We start from the raw sequence: 19,434 nt of genomic DNA on the forward strand, positions 1-19,434 counted from the left end.
AAAGCCTCAGAGTAAGTGATACCATCATTATCTGTCCCTTACCTGTCTCTCCTGAACAGAACCAGAAAGTAATCCCCAGGCAGCTGTTATCACGGTAGACTGCTCAGTGGTGGGGGCGCCTCTCTCAGGAATATGAAGAGGTGCTAAGAAATGTTTTTAATAAGTATTGCGATATGCTCAATAGTGAATTTTTTATTCATACCTCTCGGGGCCAATCTGAGTGTTCACCACCTCCCTGGTTTCTTCTTTCCTCCAGTGCTTTGGGGCCTACTGTCCATTAACTGCCACTCTGATCAGAGGAGGGGCTAGCTGGAACCCTGGGAGAAATGTGGCTGGTTTCCAAGAGAGTTGGGAAAGGTTGTTTTGAAGCAGTGGGTAGAAGTCTTAATATTGTTCTCTGGATTCTGTTTTGCTCTTTTTCTTCTTGTTAATTCAGATATTGAGGAAACAGAGCAGGCAATTTCAAATTTCTCTTTCAAGTAGGTAATCAAATAAGCAAGTGTGCTCAGAACAATTAATCTGCAGTAATAATATCTTTCATTTTTGTGGTGTTACAGTTTACAAAGCACTTTCTGTTGCACTCTCTGTAGCATATAAGCTATGACCAGGCCACCCTCCTTCTGATTTGTATCTGCAGATGTCTGGGATGCAGCTAAGAAAGCATTGAGAGTCTAAAGGTCCTGGGTACAGGCCCGGCTCTACCATCAACTAACTTGATTTATGATGTAAGACAAATCTCTGGGTCTCATTTTCTCATCAGCAAAGTAAGTTGGGACTAATGTCTGCTTCCAACTCCAAAATCCTATCATTTTAAGTCTAGTTTATCTTCCTCTAAACTATCAGAATATGTGGAATAACGCAGAGGTATTTTGTTTTGTTTTGTACCATTGCTAGGATCTTTTTCCTAGACAACCCATTCTCACTGCTCTCTCCAGTCTAACAAATAGCCAGCCCCTTCTCCTTTGATCTCTTGAAGGCCCCTGGCTCTGGGTCTGATAATCAGTGTTTTCTAACCAGTGTCTGAGAACACCGTGAGGGCACATTTAGCAAGAGCCCCTTCTGCCCTTCAGTCTCTGCCCGTCTCTCATAAATTGGGGGAAGAAAACCTTAGGCTTTTGTTTTTGCTACAGAATAAATAAGATTGTGAAGAATCTAACCCATTTAGAGGAGGCAACCAGAGTTTAAGTGCTGTCTTTTCCAAGTTGTACGTTCCAGGTACTTGATATTTATGGAACACTGGGATACTGTCATTCATCAAGTATTTGCTGGCAGCTAGGTGAGCTGCATCATTGCTGGGAGCTGAGAAAACACACAGCGCTTCAGTGCACAAAGTTTAGTGACTATACTCACTGAGTATAAAAATGATGAGTTTTACGTCAAGCTTCAGTGCTCTCAAGATTGTCTAGAGCATATTCCCTAGGTCGAGAATATTCACATCACTATGCCCTATAAAGAGATGTGTTCAAGAGAGTTTGAAAGCAAAAAGAGAAGGATAAAAGGCTCAAAAAGGTTTAGATAAAAGGCTCAAAAAGGTTTAGATAAAGAAAGATATACTCTGGATGAATTAAGGGAGGCATTCCCTTTTCCCCTTTGTATAACTTATCAAAGATTGGAGGGTAAATTTAGGAGGAGCAAATTGAAAGGCACAACCAAGTTTTGAATTTCAAGACCGAGTTTCTGTCTCCAGAGAGGGCAACTCCATTCTTCCTGTCCTCAGAGAGACTTCTCCAGTTCTCCAGCAATGTTACCAGGCTGCAAACTGCTGCTGCTTCACAGAGAGAAAACAGTGGACTGTTAGTGAGAGACTGCTTATTCAGAACCTTGTACGATGAGGCGCGTTTATCCCTAATGAGAGCAGGGATAAAAATACACCCTGCAAAGATGGTCCCTTCTTTTATACACATTGCATTACTTGAAATTTCATGTTTCAAGCAGATAATACAAAACCCCGGGTTTCTTGTGCTTGTCTAGAAGCTTGCTGGTGTCTTCAGCTACTTGATGAATGTAAAGAGAAACATCAAGAAGGAAATTATGATTCTATCAAGAGGCTGCCTGTGATAAAAGTAGTCATGTTTTTATTTAGTTAGTTATTTTTGTTTTCTGAGATTTGTACGTTTAGGACAAATGAAGTATGTAAGCAAACTTTTCAGGGCCCTGTATGTTCTGACATTGCAATGCTTTCCACGAGATGATGGGTGACAAGGAGCTTGTCATCTTTGCCGAGTGGTTTCAGTTTTCTCATACTTACAGCTCCAAGGGCTCATTGGTTGAAGCAGCACGTGAGCCCGTATTGATTTGAGTTCAAAGTTTTTTCAGATTTACTTCCTTGTCTCCAAAAAAAAGAAAGCGATTTGCTCAGAAAGTGATCTACTCACTATAAATCTGAGCATACTTAGTGACTTTCCTCTCCGTGGCCCAAGCTAAAGAAACTCCTTGTTAAAGCGATTCAAGAGGATTGAGGAGAAATCAAGCCAGACCCAAAGTGACTCTTTAGAAAGATGCAGGCATCCAGCAGAAATACTGTAGAAAAGAAACCAATAAGATTGAAAAAGAGAGAGAGAGAAAAGGTTGTGGGCCATTTTTTTTTTTTCGCTTATTTTATTTTACTTATGCAGTAAATAAATTTGCATAGTCCAAAATCAAAAAGTACAAAAGCTTATAAAAAGGAAGTATCTCGTTGACCCCTGCCCCCCAGGGTTCCAGTTTACCTTTTGTCTGTGTCTCATGCCTTTGAAGTAATTTTATGACTATAAAAATAAATACATATTCCTTTTTAAACTCTTTGCATACAAATAATTGCATAATGTACATAGACCACTTTTCACCTTGCTTTCTTCACTTCACAATATACCTTGGATGTTATTCCTTGGCACGTAGAAAGACCCCTCTTTCTTGGAGCTACGTTGTATGGGTGAACTATAATTTATTTAAGCAATTACCACTTGATGGACACTTAGGTTGTTTCCAGTCTGTAGACATTTTTATTTTAAAATGGTGTAATGAATGATCTTTCACCCATGTATCTGTGGGATACAAACCCAGAAGTGAAACTGTGGGGTCTGAAGATACATGTATTTGTAATGTTGATAAGTATTGCTAATCTGTACCCCGTAGAATTTGTAGTCATTGCTCTTCCAAATTGTGGTATTTAAAAACGAGTTAGCCTTGGTGCTGCTTCTGCCAAATATAAGCATGAGTGGACTTTGCAGTTTGTGCAGGCTCTGCAGACTAACTGAGGAAACTAAGGAAATCAGTGCATTGGAAAACTGCAATTTCAGGATAGAAGCAAATCGATGCAGGATCTCCCTGCTTCCAAAGCCCAAATTTAATCCAGGTGCAACACCCAAAGGTTTAATTTGTATGTTACCTTCAACTTTTGAAGCACTTTCACATTCCTTACCATCTACAATCTTCACAATAAACTGTAAAACAGATGGACTAGGATTTCAGTTTTTATTCCTCCATGTAAGCCCTTGCCTCTTACCACCAATTTAACAGAAGTTTAGAAAGTGAAACATTGAGCGATGTGTCAAGGGCACTTAGAAATAAGAGATCACCAGAAATAAGACTATAGAAGCTAGGACCACCCCGCTCCCAGGCTAGCCCTGGCTCTCTTAGGTACAGTCTTAGGGGATGCAACCTGTCCATAAATAATTCCCCAGAATACTGGTGCTTACAGTCTAAGCACAGATGGGTCTCGACTGGGCTCTAGGGCAGAACATAAAATCAGGAGACAGGAGCAAACTCGACTGTTCATGCTGCACAGAGACATATCAGTTAGTAGAACAGAGGCTCTGAAAGAGCAGAAGAGGAATAGATGGACATGGGAGAGCCCTTGCTGTGCACAAACACATAACACACAAAAGGCACCAGGGGGATCTTGGGAAATTTTAAATCTATTTCATTTCCAGTTTCTACTCACTCATAACAATATTTTTTTTTTTTCACAAAAGGAAGGCAACAAGTCCTGATTTTAATTGCTATTTCTGAAATAGAAGATTTTTTAAAAATAACGGCTTGGACATTTAAAATACCTGTAGGATTACTAAATTAGGTAAATTAAATTACCACTTCACATAGCCTTTTTCAATGCAGTTTTTGGAAGACAGCACCAGGCCTTTCTTAGAACTCCAAGGTTCTTCTGATGCAATTGTCTCTAAGAGTCACATGCTGTTTGCACATAAGTCTGTGTCTCCACTCTACTTGGTCATCAGTCACCCATGCTGGCTCATCTGGGCACCCATGGTGAAACAAGGCTGAGGCAGGTATTTCCTACTTTCAGCAACAGGAAACACCAAGGGACAAAAGAATGAGCCAGGCCAAGGCCCAAATCTCCCAAGGATGTGGGAACAGAGGAGTGGGGGAGGGTTGCTAGGTTGCCTCCAACACTGAGTAGCTTCTCACCAGGAAATGCCTACAAGTTTGATGGAAACAAAAGTCCAGGAACCAGCAGAACTCTTACCCAGGTAAATTCACCATTACGGCTTTGCCTTCTTCATGAAAATAAGCTAATGCACTCTGGTGCAGTGGCTCACTCCTGTAATACCGGCAACTCAGGGAGTTAAGGCAGGAGGATCACTTGAGGCCGGGAGTTTGAGACTACTCTGGGCAACATAGCAAGACCCTGTCTCTAAAAAAAATTTAAAAATTAGCCAGGTGTGGTGGCATACACCTGTAGTCCTTGCTACTCAGAAAGCTGAGGCAGGAGGATCACTTGAGGACGGGAGTTCAAAATCAGCCTGAGCAACAGAGTAAGACTCTATCTCTAAAAATAATGAAAATAAGTGAATGGAAATTTATGTTCACCAGCTTCAACAAGCTGGCATGAGACAGGCTTATGATTTCTCCAAATTGGGCCAATTCCTGAAATAGAAATTTGTATTTGATTCCTCAAATAATTATTGCGTAACTGCTGTAATAATTGTAATGGCTAAACTGCCAAAGTATTTTATGACTCCTTAAATGCTCTCATGTGTATTATCATGGAGTTTAGAATTCATTAGCAGAAACAAGATTATAAAGCAGCTAAGATTTATAATGCTTTTGATATACATGGTTCTTTTAAACTCAGAACTTAAAGTTCAAGAGGATCTTAGATGCCATCTGTTCCAATTGATCTCATTTTGCAGATTTTTTTAAAAAAGAAAAAATGCCTAAAGAGATTATGTGATTTGAGTATATGGAAACAGGAAGGCCTGAGCTTGCAACCCCATCCTCTCATGTCACCTACTGCAACGCAACCTTGGGCAAGTGGGTTATTCTTTCTAGGCCTCAATCTTTTCATTAAGGAGATACTGATATTAAAGCCTACCAGTTTGATGTGAAGATTAAACCATTCACATAAAGCATCTCCTACCCTAAGTTACTGACAGAAAATCGGGCCCAGAATGGTCTTTCTACAGTATCACACTTAGTCTCCCTTCTACTTAAAAAAAACCCACCTTCGGAGCAAATTTGGGATCCAGAGCTATCACTCCTCATTTGTGAAGTTAGAAAGCTAAGCCTATGAGAAGTCATAATTCAGTCAAGGTCTAGTCCCACAGACCATGAGAGCAAAATCACACAGTTTTGTACAGAGGGGATGTTCCTTGGGGCAGGCTACTATGCTCAGGAAGTGCAGTAGAAAATCAGATTTACTAGGGAGCATAGGACAAAGATTCCTGCATTCAGGAAGTATGCTCAACACCATCTGGGGACCAGGCACTGTGGATCTTGCTCATCTGAAAGAAAATAAGTCATGTTCATTCATTCGTTCAACAACATATTAAGTACCTACTGTGTGCCTGGAACTGTTTGAAGGGATGGATATAGGTCAGTGAACAAAATTGACCAAAAAACCCCCAAAAAATCCTAATCTTGTAGAGCTTACATTTAGCAGTCAGAGACGGTAATAAACAACAAGCATAATAAACTAGAAAATTATACTGTATTTGGAAGATGATAAGGACTAACAAAACAAAGCCAGCAAGGGAGAAGAAAGTTCGGGGTAGACCTCATTCAGAAGGTGACATTTGAGCTAAGTCTTTTTCTTTCCTTTTCTTTTCTTTTCTTTCCTTTTCTTTCCCTTTCTTTTCTTTTCTTTCCTTGTCTTTTCTTTCCTTTCCTTTCCTTTCCTTTCCTTTCCTTTCCTTTCCTTTCCTTTCCTTTCCTTTCCTTTCCTTTCCTTTCCTTTTCTTTTCTTTTCTTTCCTTGTCTTTTCTTTTCTTTTCTTTTCTTTTCTTTTCTTTTCTTTTCTTTTCTTTTCAAGACAAGGTCTCACTCTGTCGCCCAGGCTGGAGTGCAGTGGCACTATCTCAGCCCACTGCAACCTGTGCCTTCCAGGTTCAAGTGATTCTCCTGCCTCAGCCTCCTGACTAGCTGGGACCACAGGCGTACACCACCACATCAGGCTAATTTTTTGTATTTTTAGTAGAGACAGGGTTTTGCCATGTTGGCCAGGCTGGTCTCCAACGCTTGACCTCAAGGGATCTGCCCTCTCTGGCCTCAGTGCTGGGGTTACAGGATTGAGACACTGCACCTGGCTGAGCTAAGTCTTGAAGGAGGTAAACTTTGTCAATATGTGGGAACGGTGTTTCAGGCAGAAGGAAGAGCCAGCGCAAGGACCAGAAAGGGAGATCGTGTCTAAGGTGATGGAGAAATGACAAGGAGGCAAGTGTGGAAACAGGTGAGAGGGAGCGGAGTAGGAGATGGATTCTGAGGCAAGGTGGATCTAGGGAGGCTGGCCAGGAGCAGTCATTGATTGCATGGCCTTGGGCTTTGACTCTACATGAGAGGAGAAGTCAGCTGAATGAGTAGGGGAGTGAGATCCTGACCTAGGTCTCAGTGTTCTTTTGGGAATGGGCTGGAGAGAGGTGAAGTGGAGGCAGAGAAACCAGTTAGAAGACGAATTCAATAGTCCAGCCAATAAAGAGGGTGACTTTTTAATCTTGGAAACTTCTTCATTTACAAATTAGAAAAAAAAAAATTGAAGCACAGAAGGCAATAGACTTATTTATCCAGGGTCACATGGGGAGTAAAGGCAGGGCTAGGACTAGAATCCTGACATCATCTGTTCTTTAAACGTTTGTAGAGCATCTTCTCTGTGGAGATAGAAGCAGCCTGGTGAAGAGGCCCAGAAGACTTTGCATGTTAGATTGACCCCTAACTGCCATGTATAGCTTACTTGTCAAGTGTGGGTGGGACTTGTGACTTGTAACCAACAGAATATGGCAGGTGTGATGGGATGACACTCTCGTGATTATATGACAATTGTACATCAAATTCCTGTAGCCTTGAGACAAATTAGTGCTAGTTTGATTTTGGTGTTGCTACTTAAATGGAAAGATTCTAACTGTGAAATATCAGCATTTTTGTCATGTAAAACCAGTGAATGGTGTGCCATCAACAAAAATATTTGATACTATGATTTACCTTGAGCCATTAAAGTGGACATCATGGTCTCCTTTCTGGCTAAAGATCTGCAGGCTGAGGTTTTTCTGGGCAATGGCTATGAATGTCTTCTGGCCTTCCTGCAGCACTAATGCTGAAAGAACTGGCTGGCTCATCTTGGTCAGGCACTTGGTAGTTTTCTCGTGGTTGGCCTCAGAATGTGAGGTCTTTCTGTCGAGATCATTGCCTCCATTGGTTTGAGATTTCCTTTTGACATTTGAGCTCCTTTGGAGCACTACCTCTTTTTTAGGAAGATTCTGCATAGTAATAACTCTTAGAAGGCTGCCAAGTTGTTCATGACAAAGTTTGCAGATAGAGGAGGTAAGTTAGTAAAATTTTGCTATTTCAAACTCCCAAAAATTAAGTAGTGTGATTTGGTCTAAATTTTACTTCAAATTATGCCTCATTCTTTTTTTTTTTTTTTTTTTTTTTTGAGACGGAGTTTCGCTCTTGTTACCCAGGCTGGAGTGCAATGGCGCGATCTCGGCTCACCGCAACCTCCGCCTCCTGGGTTCAGGCAATTCTCCTGCCTCAGCCTCCTGAGTAGCTGGGATTACAGGCACGCACCACCGTGCCCAGCTAATTTTTTGTATTTTTAGTAGAGACGGGGTTTCACCGTGTTGACCAGGATGGTCTCGATCTCTTGACCTCGTGATCCACCCGCCTCGGCCTCCCAAAGTGCTGGGATTACAGGCTTGAGCCACCGCGCCCGGCCGCCTCATTCTTTCACTCTTAAATATTTTCTGGCATCTTAATATTGTCATTAGTTTTATCAGATTAAAAGGGGACCAAATTCTTAAAGTAAGTCTTTAGCTTTTAACTTATCTTGTGTTTGGCCTTCAAAAGCAAACCTATGATGTGTTCTTTCTGAGGCTCCAGTGTGCACATTGTGTCTTAGTTTAGAAAGTGAGATGATATTTAATCTTCCAAAGAAGTATTTGTTGTTATAGACTCCCCAGGGAAAACAAGGAACCCTTGAAGGACTCCTTTCTTGAACTTTCTACATTAGCAAAAAGAAAGTATTTAAGCAAAAATGCGACTTTGTTTATAGTATTTATCCAGCACCGTTAATTCTGATCACCTTAAACATTCTAGTCAAGATATTTTCTAGATTCTAGAAATCTTGTTAAGATACTAACACTGGAGTAAAACAGAAATCTTAATTCATATTGTTAACCAGGGGTGCATGATCTGAATATTACTCATGACATCCATATATTGTATAACATCACCTAGATGCAAACTTCGTGAAATTTGTTTGGGCTCTAACAAATCCTGCTAGGAAGTTATTTTTGTTTTCATTGCTATTTTTGCAGAGTAATCTATAATAAAGGACTTGTTCTTTTGCACTGAGGATCTGGTGGCCATAAAGCTTTTTGTTGGCTGTGGGACCATTAATCAATGTGTTTCAAATAAGTGACCACTAATGGAGCTCAGTTTTGCAAAGGGTGAGCTGCTTTACCACAGAGAAAGACTGGTCGCACTACCTCTCCTTGGTTGGAAGGTCAGAGCGAAGAGGGCTCTGAGAAGTCTGTGCATCAGACTGTGTTTCCAAGAAGGCTTTTTCACTGCTGGGCTAGAATGTAATCAGGAACTAGAACTGCTTACCAAGAAAAGCAGCCTTCATATTCACAGCATTTCTCTTGATTTGATGCTGATAGCTGGCTGACCCTACCTCTGCCTTCACCTCTAATGTGGCTTGTAGGAGCAGAAAGCTGACGAAAAATGATGTTTATTTATTTATTCAGCAATGAGTTGAGAAAAGCTAGCTGTTGACTTCGTTAAGTAAAATCAACAAAACTTTTCCCCAACTTAAGCTCCAGATTTAATTAATCTCATTCAATATAGATGAAAAAGTAGGCAAAATATTGTGTACCCACTTAGGCTCCTTCAGTCAGTATCATGGTTGCTGAGAGGCTATGAGGACAGTAGAGTGGGTGAGTCTGGACCCTGGAATTGGACAGTATGGGTATCAGGCCCACCTCAGCCACTCCATAGACTTGGGTGAGCACGTGACCCCCCTTTAAGCCTACTGTGGCACCAGCCTGCCAGCTGTGTGGTTTTGGCAATTTACATGCCCTTTCAATGACTCTGATTCCTCATCTGTGAGGTGTGGATAATAATAATAGTCCTGGCCTTGATTCAGTGTTTGAGGCAATGTGCTTGTGAGGACTTGGCATCTGCCACGTGGTCAATGTCTAGGAGCTGTTGCTGTTAAGGACACAAATGTTGACACGGGTCTTCATCAAATTCTTCATTAAATGTCCTTTTCACATTATTACTGATGGTTTCTAGTGATTGAAAATGTGTGCAGTGGAGGGAAAGGCAGACTATTTCAATTAATAAACTTAATGTAAGTTTATTTAAATCATAAAAAGAGATTTGGTATAGGCATTTTTGAAAGTGGCTCTGCCACTTTTGAGATCCTCAAAAAGTAAGAAGACCTGTAAAGGGTTCCAAGTTGTGCTGGGTGCTTGCAGGACATGTCTAGGAGATCCAAGGTTATTCCTCCAGGTCATGTACCGTGTAGGAGTTCAAGATGCTAAAGACCCAGGAGACAGACTCGTTTGAGAGCTATACTCAGGCCCAGGCTACAAGGACGTGTTTGTGTTTGAGAGGCATTAAAAGAGTAGTGGAAAGAGCACTGGGCTTTGTTTAGAACCCCAAGTCAACCACTTATGAGATCTATAAGCTTGAGAAAGTTAACTGACTTCTGAGCATCAGTTTATTAATCTTTAAAATAGATACAAGGCCTGGCACACTGGCTCACACCTGTAATCCCAGCACTTTGGGAGGCCGAGGTGGGTGGATCACATGAGGTCAGGAGTTTGAGACCAGCCTGGCCAACATGACAAAACCCTATCTCTACTAAAAATACAAAAATTAGCTGGGCCTGGTGGCTCATGCCTGTAATTACAGCTACTCAGGAGGCTGAGGCACGAGAATTGCTTAAACCAGGAGGTTTCATTGAGCCAAGATCTTGCCACTATACTCCAGTTTGGGTGACAGAGTAAGACTCTATCTCAAAAAATAAAATAAAACAAAATAGATACAATAATATCTACCTCAGAAAGTTGTGATAAGGGTTAAACACCACCATTAACACATAGTAAGAGCTCAATACACATTCCTGTTTCCCAATGCAATCTCATCTTTTTCAAGAGTAGAAATAGGTTGCCTGGTAAACCCAGGGACAGTAAACCGACCAAAGCATAGTCAGAGACAAAAACGATTCAAAATGTGTCTGAATCTACTATCACTCTAAACAACACTTCTCTTCAAAACTTTTGACCCAAAACTATCCCTTATAAATAAATGATGTCTCCTTTCTATAGAGAAGAGATGTCCTACAGTAGAGAAATGATGTCCACCTACTGTAGAGAAGAGCTTTTAGACAACGTGGGTGTTGTATTGAGGAATGTAAAGAAATAGAGACACATCCTAGAGTAGCTAATTCCGGGACTGTGCTTCCCAGCAAGACCAGCTTTTTGACTATACAGAGAGAAACACACAAAACGTCATCACCTCTTGAGACTTTGCTTCCCTGAATATCTTGCGTTGTTCTGTTAGACATCTATTTGGCAGGTAACGGACTTTGTCATTCACACATTGCTCAGAATTCATTCACGGAGCTGGCTTATTTTCCCTCCTAACACCTAAATAAAAATTGGTTGCACTGAGTAAGTGCAGGACTTGATGGGGTAAGAGGAGAGAAGGTAGTGAAACACCCAAGTAGAGGAAGAGGCCGTATACACAGCCAGTGTCATTGTACCAATGTGAGTAGAGATAGTGTAGGCACAGGTAAGACCCCGGGAGATGAGCTCAAGTGCACCTAATATTTAGAATAATCGCTTCCTTCATCAGCACTCATTTGACTCTTGCTCCTAGAACCTATGTCATTAGCAGAACAGCTATTCTACCAATTATTTATATATTATGAATAAGATAAGTTTTTTGGACTAGACAGGATCCTGTCTACCCTTGGAAATATTGCTGTATGTAAGCAAGTACATTTCTAATAACAAACAGCCGACTTGAATATGAATTTGTAAAACCAAGCCTGGTCTTCAACTGTTGTTCGAAGAATATCTAAAATGCCTCTAACAGCTTGATATGTTCAAATTCCAGATGACCAAAATGAGTCCCTTGTTTACTATGCACATGTTTTGTTAAAATTGAATGTCAAGTGTTTAAATGCATTTAAATGAAGATCAGAAAACACATAATCAATTCCAGTAAAATTAATTTGATTGGGCTGGGCAAGGTGGCTCATATCTGTAATCCCAGCACTTTTGGAGGCTGAGGCGGGTGGATCAGGAATTCAAGACCAGCCTGACTAATATGATGAAACCCCATCTCTACTAAAAATATGAAAATTAGCCAGGCGTAGTGACACATGCCTGTAGTCCCAGCTACTTCAGGAGGCTGAGGCAGGAGAATCGCTTGAACCTGGGAGGCAAAGGTTGAGGTAAGCTAAGATCGTGCTACTGCACTCCAGCCTGGGCAACAGAGTGAGCCTCTGTCTCAACAACAACCACAACAAAAAATTAGTTTGGAAGTAAAGCAAAATGTTTATTTATTTATGTATGATAAAGCACTTATCTTTTTTGTGACTTGGCTTCTATGTGAGCAAGCAGGAAACAGACAGATAAAACCAAATTCTTTATTAATTCCCGTATGTTATAGATGTTGCTATGTTGAATAACTCACATTGTAAACCAGAATTAAATGCCTTACCCCAGATTGAGTTCCAGGAAGATTGAAAGTTAAATATTTTTAAAGAAAACAAGCAAAAAAAAGAAAGAAAAATGAATTTCAGTTCTATCAAACTTGAGAGGGGGTAGGGAAATTAAAATGTATAAACTCATGAAGAAATTACCTAATAAAAAAGGTGCACAGACATAATGTTATAAAAATGCAAAATACCTGTACATGTTTAATGTAATAATATAAGGCTAACAAACCAGAAAAATAGTTATAGCAAGTATTTTATACATAGGCAAAGGGTAATTATCTTTATTATATAAAATACTCTACCCAATATTTACACACACACACACACACACACACACAAGTACATAGACTCTTAAATGATTAGGATCTAACAGAAGCTTGGAGAAAATACAATCAGGAAAAATAATCAACATCATTAGATGTTAAGAAAATACAAAAGAAAACAAAATATATACTATTTACTCATCACATTAGCAAATTTTGCTTGTTTAACATCTTTTTATGATAATACTCTGCTCCTGGGGGTGCAGAAATAAAGCCTCATTCGCTAGTGGAGCAGAGCATTAAGCTACCCAGCCAACCCGCGCAGAAAGCAATTTGGTAAGATGGACTAAGGTAGTCGTATCCTTTGAGGTATTGGTTCCCTTTCTCTAAAACTACACTAAAAAAAATTCCCAGATGTAAAAAAGCCTTCATATATTCATCATGATGTTCTTCATAAAAGTGAAAACTGCCAAGCAACCTAAGTGTTCAATAACAGAGCAAGGACTAAGTAAAGCCTGATGATACAGTGAATGAATCTGGTATCAGGAGACCTAAAAGTGATGTTTATGGTGACTGTATATGGAAAAGCATACTCTGTGTGATTTCCATGTGTTTAACTGTGCATTGGAAAATTCTGGAAAGAAACTCAACTGATGCACTAAGTGGTTGCTTTGCTTTACAAGAGAAGAGGAAATACATAAAAGGGTTAAGAACCTGGGATTTGAGTCCAAACTGCCTATGTTTAAATCCTAGCTCTGCTACTTGAGTATCTTTGACTTTGAACAAGTTTTAAGTTTACTGTGATTAGGTTTCTCCCTCAGTAAGTTGGTGGGAAAATAGTACCCACCTCCTGGAGTTGTTGCAAGCATTAAATTTGCTAACCTAGGTAACACCTGGCATATAGCAGGAGCTCAGTAAGCATTCGTTATTTGCTATTTATTTCAGTGATAGAACCAATATGGGCAGGTTTTTGCCCCATCTTTCTGCAATTTCCAAATCGACTTTTCTCTCTTAACCATATTACTGTTACATTGGAAAAAAGCAATAAATATTTTCCTGAAGACCCTGAGAACTGGGTCAGCTGGGGTGTTTTTAGCCACATAGATTCAGATTCTTAATAGGATATCACAGTATAGAGACAAAAAAATAGATTCTTCATGGTTGCTGAGACCCAAGAATTGAAATGGGAGTTGCAGTGACAATTCAGATGAACTTTGTGTCCCATTTCATAAAAAGTTAAGATAGTTCAGTTTCCGTAAAAGACTTCTTGCCTCCTCTGGAACAGCTGTGCCAACCCAGTATTATTCCTGCCTCCCCCACCACCCCACTACCCCCAGCCTTTAGCTCCCAGTTAACTCAGTGCTGGGCGTGCTATTTTCTCTATAACTTAAATGAACCGTTTTAAAAACTGGAATCACATGTTTCAGTAATAAAAGCAAGGCAAAAACTTTAACAACATTGACAATACTGTCATAAGTAAATTTTCTTTGGCAAGGAAAGTCAATTAAGGAAAGGGGAGAGGGAGTAAATTTACACTTTTATTAACACCAATACCGTTATTAATTTATGAACATTTCAATCATTATCATGCATAATTTTATTTACAAGTAAATTTCTCATTCTAAGAAGATTTTAAAGTTCCAGTTGTAGAGGGAAAATTAAGGGGAAAATTGCTTTCTCTTTCCCCTGTATTCTCCCATGTTTTCAGGGAAAATTTCGGGGAGAAAAATCTCTGCTCATTTTGGAGTCTTCTCTTGCCAGCAACTAACAAGTCTGTACAATACAGTTACCAAGGCAATGTCAAGACCATGTAGACAGAGGGAGAAAATGTGGTGTGAAGACAGGGAGATGATGAAAGTGGATTAACAACGTGAACAGGAGGGGTTTTTCTAATTGGAAAAAAATAAAATCACACTATCCTTTAAAAATGATTATGCTAGCAATTCTAACATCTGTGGTTGTAAAGGAACTTAATTAAAATAAAGCCTTTTTTCTAGATCACCTGTTTGTGAATGCTTATTTGTTTCCTAATTATGCCCCAATCTTTGTAACTCTGTATTGAGCCATGTCAGAATGAGTTCCACTGCATTCAAGTTAGATCAAGGGATTTTTTTATTTGTTCAAACCAGAAACAGTTTTTTTCTGTAAGTTCTGCTTGAAGCCATGAATTCAGCCAGATCCTCACAGATAAGGACTGCAAAGACAGATACAGCTCTTGCTCCTAAAGCAGTGCAGATATTTGCTGCTTAAATCAATGCAACCACCAGCCGAATACATACTCATTTTGCTAGGACTGTTGCTTCTGTTCCAAAAAAGGCTCAATTTTTCTTTTTTTTTTTTTTTCCTACAGGTACAATCCTTGGATTTACCCTCCGACCATACAGAATGAGCTACCGGGAAGTCAAGTACTTCTCGTTTCCTGGGGAACTTCTGATGAGGATGTTACAGATGCTGGTCTTACCACTTATCATCTCCAGTCTTGTCACAGGTACCATAAGCAGTTGTTGGTTGGTTTGTTTTTAAGTGTGCTTATTGCAAAAGATTGCTTAGAAAAAAGCCAATGCTTTAGGTTTCTGCTGGATGCATGCTCTGTTCTAGAAAAAAAAAAAAGTCCCTTCAAAATGATGGAAAGGAGGCTTTAGTAATGCATGAATGATTATAACTCTCGTATTTTACCAATCACAAGAGGAAACGAATTTAAACAGCCACGTAATCTGGTCCGCCTCACTGTGAACGAGGTGCCCTGCTAAACACCACACCACCAGCCTTCTCTGACCACAGTGATGTAGTTGACAACAGCGTACAACAGGTCTGTTTTCTCACCCTCTTATCCCACCCAGATAACATCTGGTTGGACAGCCTATTAGCTATTGATGCAAGAATGCTTGTTCTCAGAACCACCAGGACTTGAGCGGGAGCCTTCTTGGAAGCCTCATCAAGAGGTAATGCCCACAACACTCACCAACTCTGCTGCCACCAACACTTATCTTTTCCTGGTGTACCCGCATGATTTCATTTCCTTCTCCAGTTGCCTCCCACCCCCATTACCTTTTATGCTGGTGGGAGAAGGGGGAGGGGGCGGGAGATTTCCCCATCTGAATATTTTATCAGTGGACACTTGGATTTTTGCCAAGTGGAAGCTTTGCAGGATAGGATTCTATTTTCTATGACAGTGAGATAATCATTTATTCCTGCATGGGAAAAGGTGAAAGAGTCATTTTTCTATGTGACTGGTGAAAACAGATGGAGCCAAGAAGTTGCAGAAAAATGTTACTGTACATTCCTTCCTGCCCACTCTTCTCTTTCCCCACAGCACATCTCTGACTTGGAGAAGGAATTTCCATAGACACTGCCCCAGCGGGATGATTTCTGGGTTTGTAGATAAAGCCCAGAACTCAGGTATTACTGACCCTATTCTCTTTTCCACTCTTGGCTCACTGTTCCCCTGTTGGGCATACCACTCTGCCTCTATTCGAGCTGCCACTGAGAATCCTTCCTCGTCCCAGGGAGTTCTCAAGGATATTTATACTCTGCTTTCAAGATCTCTGTGTAATGAGAACTTCATAGTACAACTCAAAAGTCATGGAGCAACATTCTAGCTATTACATGCCTTGGAGGGCTGGCTATTACTTGGACAGGAACTATGTCAGATTTTTCCTCAATGCCTTGCAGGTCTCTGCTGGTTTCCACTTGTCCAGAGCCTTAAACAAGTGATTGCATGTAAACGTGCTTTCATTGAAGAATGAATTGCCCATAAAAAAAGTCCTGGAGTTGATTTGGTGTACTTGTCTGTGAAGCTGGGATGGTCCATTGCTGACCAGGGGTAATCATAGCAGCTACAATTCTTACCACCAAAGCTATATTCATGCCGACATGAGGGCACATGCTTATTTTATTATCCATATGCTGACATTTTTCTGGAAAACAAATTCTTCACAGAAAGCGCTTGTAAGGCAGAACCCACATCTGACATTTTCTGTGGTAGAGCAGAGTCTCTCCTCACCGTCCCTGCTGGCCGGGCATCTGGATTGAGTGCCTAAAGGCTTCCTGTACACAAACTGAGGGGTTCTGGATCCTTTATACATTCTCTTCAAGGGTGGAACCAATGTTTAGAGGTTTCTGCTTTCTCTTAACTGTGCTGAAAACCCACTGTGTTACTCTTTAAAAGAGAAAAGCCCTTATGTGATGTAATTAGAGAAGTGTTACTTCCCCTTACTAACAGTCCCAGTTGACTACCACCTTGAAGTGGAATTTCCTGATGTTTTTTAAATACCTAATAACAAACAACTTTATTGAGGAAATAAGAGCTTTGGTTGTGTAATTGTGCAGAAAAAAAAAAAAAAACTATGATGCAATCCCTTTGTATAGCTAAAGAGAAATTCTTGGTCAAAATTTGGAAAAATTGTCAACATTTATAATATTGTCAAAGAGAAGGGAATTATAAGCTGCAAACAACTGGTATAAAATGAACTTTTAAAAATGTAACCTAATTGCAAGTTGGGAGTGTTGCCAAATTGGACCATTAAGAGAGTTTTAGCTCTTATCCAGGATTGTGTTAAGACAAAGAGCCTGAGGGGCATAATTTAGTTTGCCAAAGATCTCTTTAAGGTATTAGTCTGAAATGAGTAATTTCCAAATGACACAGTAATTTAGATATTTATGATCAAATGGAATGAATGATTGATTTAATAAGAATGTCCTTTATGGTTTTGAATACAATAGTTCTAACCCAAATGAGGGGATGACCCAGTTGTAATGGGAAGGGAGGAACTTTTACAAATGACACAGACCCCTGGAGGATCCCTGTGAATACTGGGAAATGTTACTGGAGAATGTGTCGCCTAGGGAAGAAACAGAGTCAAGCTCCATTATTTTAGAGTGGAAAGGCAACCTCAAATGCCTCCAGTGGCCCAGTGGGTGACATATGTTCATGAAGCTGCCCTTTCAGGATACTTTTTGTTTTCCTATTTTGATAGAGTCATGGATACAGAGAAATATTTCTCTTCAACAAGAGAAATAAGAGGGACAAGTATGATGATAGGCAGAGAGGGACCCAACTACAGAATAATGTGGCAAAAGGAAGGCAAAGAGACTTGAGACAAGGGCCAGATCTTCCCGTTTTTCAAGAGTATCCAGAAATCTCAAATTTTTTAAGAACCTGCAGATTTTTGGATACAATTCACAAAACAAAACACTGCAAAACAAACACGGTACATCTGTAGGCCCATTCCAACCCTCAGGTTACCAGTATTAGAACTCAGGTTTGAATGTCAGTGCTGTTCATTATGAGACATGTCCAGCTAACGTTGTGTGCCCATCAAGCTATCTGTGGGTTTCATATGTTGACTTATCCAACCATTGGCAGTCCTGTGCCAAAACTTAACTGATAATGTGGAATTAGCTACTGAACATCATGTTTACAAAACAAATTGCTATTGGAAAGCCTTTTCTCTCCATCTTATGGGAATAACTGCATTGCGTAGTAGCCATCCTGGTCTTTTCTGTACCAGAAGGAACATGAGAGTAAGAACTCAAAGGTCACACTCCCATACTAGATATTTCCCAGCAGAAAAATACTTTATAGACTTGTTGTTCCTCAGTTTAATTGTCCCAGGGTCTGTGTAGACAAAAACTGAAATGCATAAAATTATTATTATATTTCTTGGACTGAGCATTTTATTCTGGAAGATTCTAGAAAACATGCTATATGATTAATTGTAGTAAAGCCACATTTAAATTCGGAGACATCTAGGTTACATTTTTTTACTTGAAACATCCGTGTTTTATGAGCTGTGGCTCCATTGCCCTTGTAAGCCATGTTCCCTTTTTCCTGAATTTGAAACTTCAGTCTTTCCAAACATGCCTGGTGTGTATTAGCATTCCAGAGGCTGCCAGAAAGAAGCTGGGAGAACGCCTAATGGCCAGATTTGTACTCAAGTACCTATTTTTTGAACAAGAAGACGATGTCTATGCCAACACACCACACAATAAAATAGGAGTTTCGTGCCAGTTTCTATTGATTTGGCAGGATAGGTAGCCAAACTGGGGATTTCATGCCAGAAATATGACTTGGTTTGGCTGACTTAGCCTGATTAAATTCACTGGATAATAATTAAATGTCACATCTGGTTGTGCTGTATAGACATAACTTTTACCTCCTCAGTTCTGAATCTTTTCAGAAAACTAGCGCTTTCTTCTTTTCTCATTCTAAGTGTGCATTCCCCCTCAATCACTTACTTCAGAAGAAATCTTTGGTGTCACCCCAGTTTTCTGGAAGTGGGGAGCACAACTTTTGACAAGCAAGCTCTGTGGAATTGGGCATAACGTAAGTAAAAGAGGTGAGAGAGGAGTGTCAACACAACAGTGAAAGCAACAGCGTCTGGGACCTATGGTAGGACACCTTGGAGGCAGGATTACAAAATGGATGAAATTTCTCCCTTAACAGTCATTCATTCCTTAACAGTTGTTTATTGCACTCTTACTATGTCAGACACTGGGGATGCGTGAATACAAGGATACAGTCCCCAAGATGATGTGTGTTGGGTGCTGGGGAGAGAGTTTTCCCTCATCCCTTAATTCACACAATACATGTCAGCAAATTCCCATTCCAGTTCCTTCACTAAAAGGAGATAAGACTCATTCTCTGTACTCCCAACAAGAAAGAGACAAGTTGATTTTTAAGAATATGATTCCAAATCTGATTTTCATGTCAAGGCTTCTCCATCCTAAAGTCAACTAGTCCAGAATTTTCCATCATAGGATGGAATGTCTCATTTAAGTAAATGTCTCATTTACTTAATATTTTCTTTAAATAAACTTACTCTTCTTCCAAAGCCTACAATCATTACCCAAAATGGAAACCTCCTATTGCTTGTCATGTGAAGGAGATAAGTAACAATGTTATGAAATTCTAAATTGATGCAATTGCCTAATAAAGGCTCTGAGAGCCTAAGACCCCACTCCCCCACTCTTATAGTGTTTTTAAATGGCAGGGCGTGGTGGCTCATG

At 40.1% G+C, this 19,434-nt stretch overlaps 1 protein-coding gene across 2 annotated transcripts in view; it reads left to right on the forward strand.

Annotated features, from left to right (window-relative positions):
* Positions 1 to 19,434, forward strand: part of SLC1A3 (solute carrier family 1 member 3) — a 78,008-nt gene that overhangs the window by 8,912 nt on the left and 49,662 nt on the right. For both annotated transcript variants that reach the window (XM_012459992.2, XM_012459993.2), the window contains exon 3: positions 14,777 to 14,914. In XM_012459992.2, coding sequence (XP_012315415.2) covers positions 14,777 to 14,914 — 138 coding nt within the window. The remainder of the gene's footprint in view (positions 1 to 14,776; positions 14,915 to 19,434) is intronic.

The sequence above is a fragment of the Aotus nancymaae genome, unplaced genomic scaffold (assembly GCF_030222135.1).
Source record: "Aotus nancymaae isolate 86718 unplaced genomic scaffold, 86718_ANA_hifiasm-v0.15.2.pri h1tg000014l, whole genome shotgun sequence".
NCBI classification, from domain to species: domain Eukaryota; kingdom Metazoa; phylum Chordata; class Mammalia; order Primates; family Aotidae; genus Aotus; species Aotus nancymaae.